Source organism: Mastomys coucha, unplaced genomic scaffold (genome assembly GCF_008632895.1).
Source record: "Mastomys coucha isolate ucsf_1 unplaced genomic scaffold, UCSF_Mcou_1 pScaffold9, whole genome shotgun sequence".
In the NCBI taxonomy this organism is placed as follows: Eukaryota; Metazoa; Chordata; class Mammalia; order Rodentia; family Muridae; genus Mastomys; species Mastomys coucha.
The window spans coordinates 106,970,388-106,973,293 of record NW_022196915.1 but is presented as its reverse complement, the minus strand read 5'-3'; the positions used below and the strand labels follow the sequence as shown (position 1 = coordinate 106,973,293).

Here is a 2,906-nt window from a genome sequence, read left to right as displayed (position 1 = left end):
TTACAACTCCTACGTCCAGGGGCAGTGTCGCACTGCCCTGGTCAGTGAAGGAAGCTGGCCGCTATGCTCACACTGGGCTTGCAGAGCTGCTCGAACCCTCTTCTGAGCAGAAGGGCTCCAGTCAGCACTGCCCATGGAGACTGCACTGCAGGAGCAGAAGGGAACCCGCACTGTGCAGGCCTCTGCCTTCTCAAGAAGTAGTCTGGGTTCACTTTTCTTTTTGGTAGAATTACCTAAAGTTTTATTTAGATAAGTATCATTAAAAACTACTGAAAAGTAAAACACATAAAAACTTTATTGTAAGTATCACACACCTAAATTTGCATCAATTTGACACATTGCTGCTCATTTTGCAGATCACACCTGCAGAACACACCCGATGCAGTTTGCTTATGGGACGGTTGTCAATTCCTAGAACTGTTCTTGCTCACAGGGTGCTGCCTCCTCCCTACACCTCCCTGACTGTCTGCACAGTGGGCAGCCCTTCACCCACTACAAGGGGCAAGGATGGGCAGGGAGGATGTGCGGCCAGAAGAGCTGGTGGTGTGTGTAAGGGCCTGTAGGTTGCCCAGACTGGGTGGGCTGGGGCTGAGCTATTCTGGCCAGCGCCTGCTCTCTGCATAACCCCACTAAGTCTCCTTAGCCTGAGTGGTCACTGTAATGCATTCTGAGCAAAATAACCCCAGGTGGGTATCATGGGGCATTCCAGAACTGCACATCAGCATGAGATTATTTGTACTGAAATCAGGAGTTGGGACAGACTCCCTAGGCTGGAGGAAGCTAATCTCTGGCTTCCTCTGTCATTGAGGTCTCAAGGACACTGCCCAGTGTCTAGGCAGTATGAGCAGAATAACCACTGAGATGTGAATACAAATTGAAGAGAAAAAAACAGTCCATAAAGAGTAGTGTGACCCATCCTGAGGTCACATGACCTGTCCCCCTTCACAGAGGTGAGCACAAGCACAGGAGCCTCAGGATAGCTGTCTCTCTTCAATGCTATAAAACTGCCACCAAGACCTGTAACCGTCATGAATTTGAACATGTAAGAATGATGGCTCTCCAAACTGAGAAATGCCCAGTAAAAAAATAAAGATAGAAAATACATGCTAATTTAATGGCAAACTTATTTGATACTACATGGCAACCATCTTGGATTTAAGGACAGGGTATGGTGGGAACCACCGTCTCCTCTTGAGAACACCTGTACTGGAGTCTGCTTGGTCCTCAGGCTGATGTGGTGGCGGGACACATCACTGTCATTCAGCAGCTGAATGTCAGTGCTGCAGTAGGAAGTTGGTGGCCACATTGAGGTCATTGTTTGAGGCCCTCAGGGCCTCCAAGGCATCTCCTCTGGAAAATCCCATCTCCATGAGGCGGGCAACCTGCAAAGAGAGCAGAAAATGGAGGCTCAACAACACAAAGCTTATCCCTCGTACCACATGTGCTTTATATGGCTTTGTGGGAAAGCTCAAAGCTTCTAAAACCACCCGAATCAGTTCATTTCTATTCCCAAGTCAACTCTATCATTAAAAGATTATTAAGTCTAGACCTGGTAGCACAAATCTATAATCCCAGCACTTGGAAGGTGGAGGCAAGAGCACCAGGAGTTCAAGGCTATCCTGGGCTACAGAGGGACTTTGAGTGTAGCCTGGGCTATGTGATACCCTATCTCAAAATAAAACAAAACAAAGAAGAGGGGAGATGAGGCTTAACTGATAAAGTCATCTGCCCTGCAATCAGGGCCTGGGTTTGATCCCCCAGCACTCGTGTAAAATGCCAGGTACAGTGGACTATATTACAAGGACGATGTCTGAGCTGTCCTCTGTCTGACTCCTCTCTCTTTCCTTTCTGTCTCTCTGGGGAAAAAAAAATCAATAAAAATCCACTTCTTCCAAACAACAAAGATGACTAATAGTAAACCTTTCCAGTGCTTTCTGTAAAGAATTAGGAAATCTCATGTGGTCCTCACTGTCTTAGTTACATTTCTAGGTGCTCTGACAGAAGGTGACTGATGGGAGAGGTAAGGAGGCCATGGTGCAATCAGCAGTGGAGTTGTGTGGCTGGAACTCCGCACCTCTCCTGTTCAGTCTAGGACCCGACCATGGGAGGATGGTGCTCATACCACAGTGGACTCCCTCCTCAGTTAAGCCTCTCTGGAAACATGCTTGAAGATACACTCAGAGAGGCCACATTAATGCCCTAAGTGTCTTTTAATTCAATTATGCTAATAACCAAAATTAGCCGCTACATAAAACAAGAAGAAACAGGGCTTCAGAGGCCCTGATGCAGTGGGCACACTGGGACGGCTGTGAGAACAGCAGAGTAACAGCCTGAGCTCATCAATGGCCACGCCCTGTCACATGGGATCTTGGGGGTAGGAGCTGGGACAGTCAGGTGTGCACATGCAGGCCAACAAGTGCACAACTAGCATCTTCAACTGTCACCAGTTAATTACCTCTTAGACAGTAAGCAGACTTTCTACTACTCAGAGCACATTCATGAGGTTGTAAAACCATTAGTCAAAGGTCATAGAAAGGGAACAAATCATTTATTATAGGTGCTAGAACAGAAGATAAAATACAAAAAGTTGACTGGGTTTATCTATACAAAGCTTCACCAATAACTTAGTTATGGTTTTTAGCTCTCTGTGAAACTGTGGAGCCATGAAAGGTGATAATGTTTAATTCATCCAGATTACTCCTAATGGATATGCATGTGAACATTTTCTGCTGTAAACTTCTATTTCAATTTATGATTTGATTTTATGTGTAAACTTGTGATGAACTTTTTAGCATGTGAGCATATATTCTGAAAGATGCATAAATGCTGAGGATAAAGAGAAGAATGAGAAGTGGGCTGAGGAGAATTTTTTAGACAGAACACTTTTTTTTTTTTTTTTTTTTTTT

The 2,906-nt window shown here is 45.3% G+C and overlaps 1 protein-coding gene across 2 annotated transcripts in view; it reads right to left on the bottom strand.

Moving 5' to 3' along the window:
• Nucleotides 1-277: 277 nt before the first annotated feature.
• Nucleotides 278-2,906, bottom strand: part of Ubac2 (UBA domain containing 2) — a 155,980-nt gene continuing 153,351 nt past the window's right edge. For both annotated transcript variants that reach the window (XM_031362187.1, XM_031362186.1), the window contains one exon: nt 278-1,382. In XM_031362187.1, the coding sequence (XP_031218047.1) occupies nt 1,275-1,382 (108 nt within the window). In that variant the 3' untranslated portion in view covers nt 278-1,274. The remainder of the gene's footprint in view (nt 1,383-2,906) is intronic.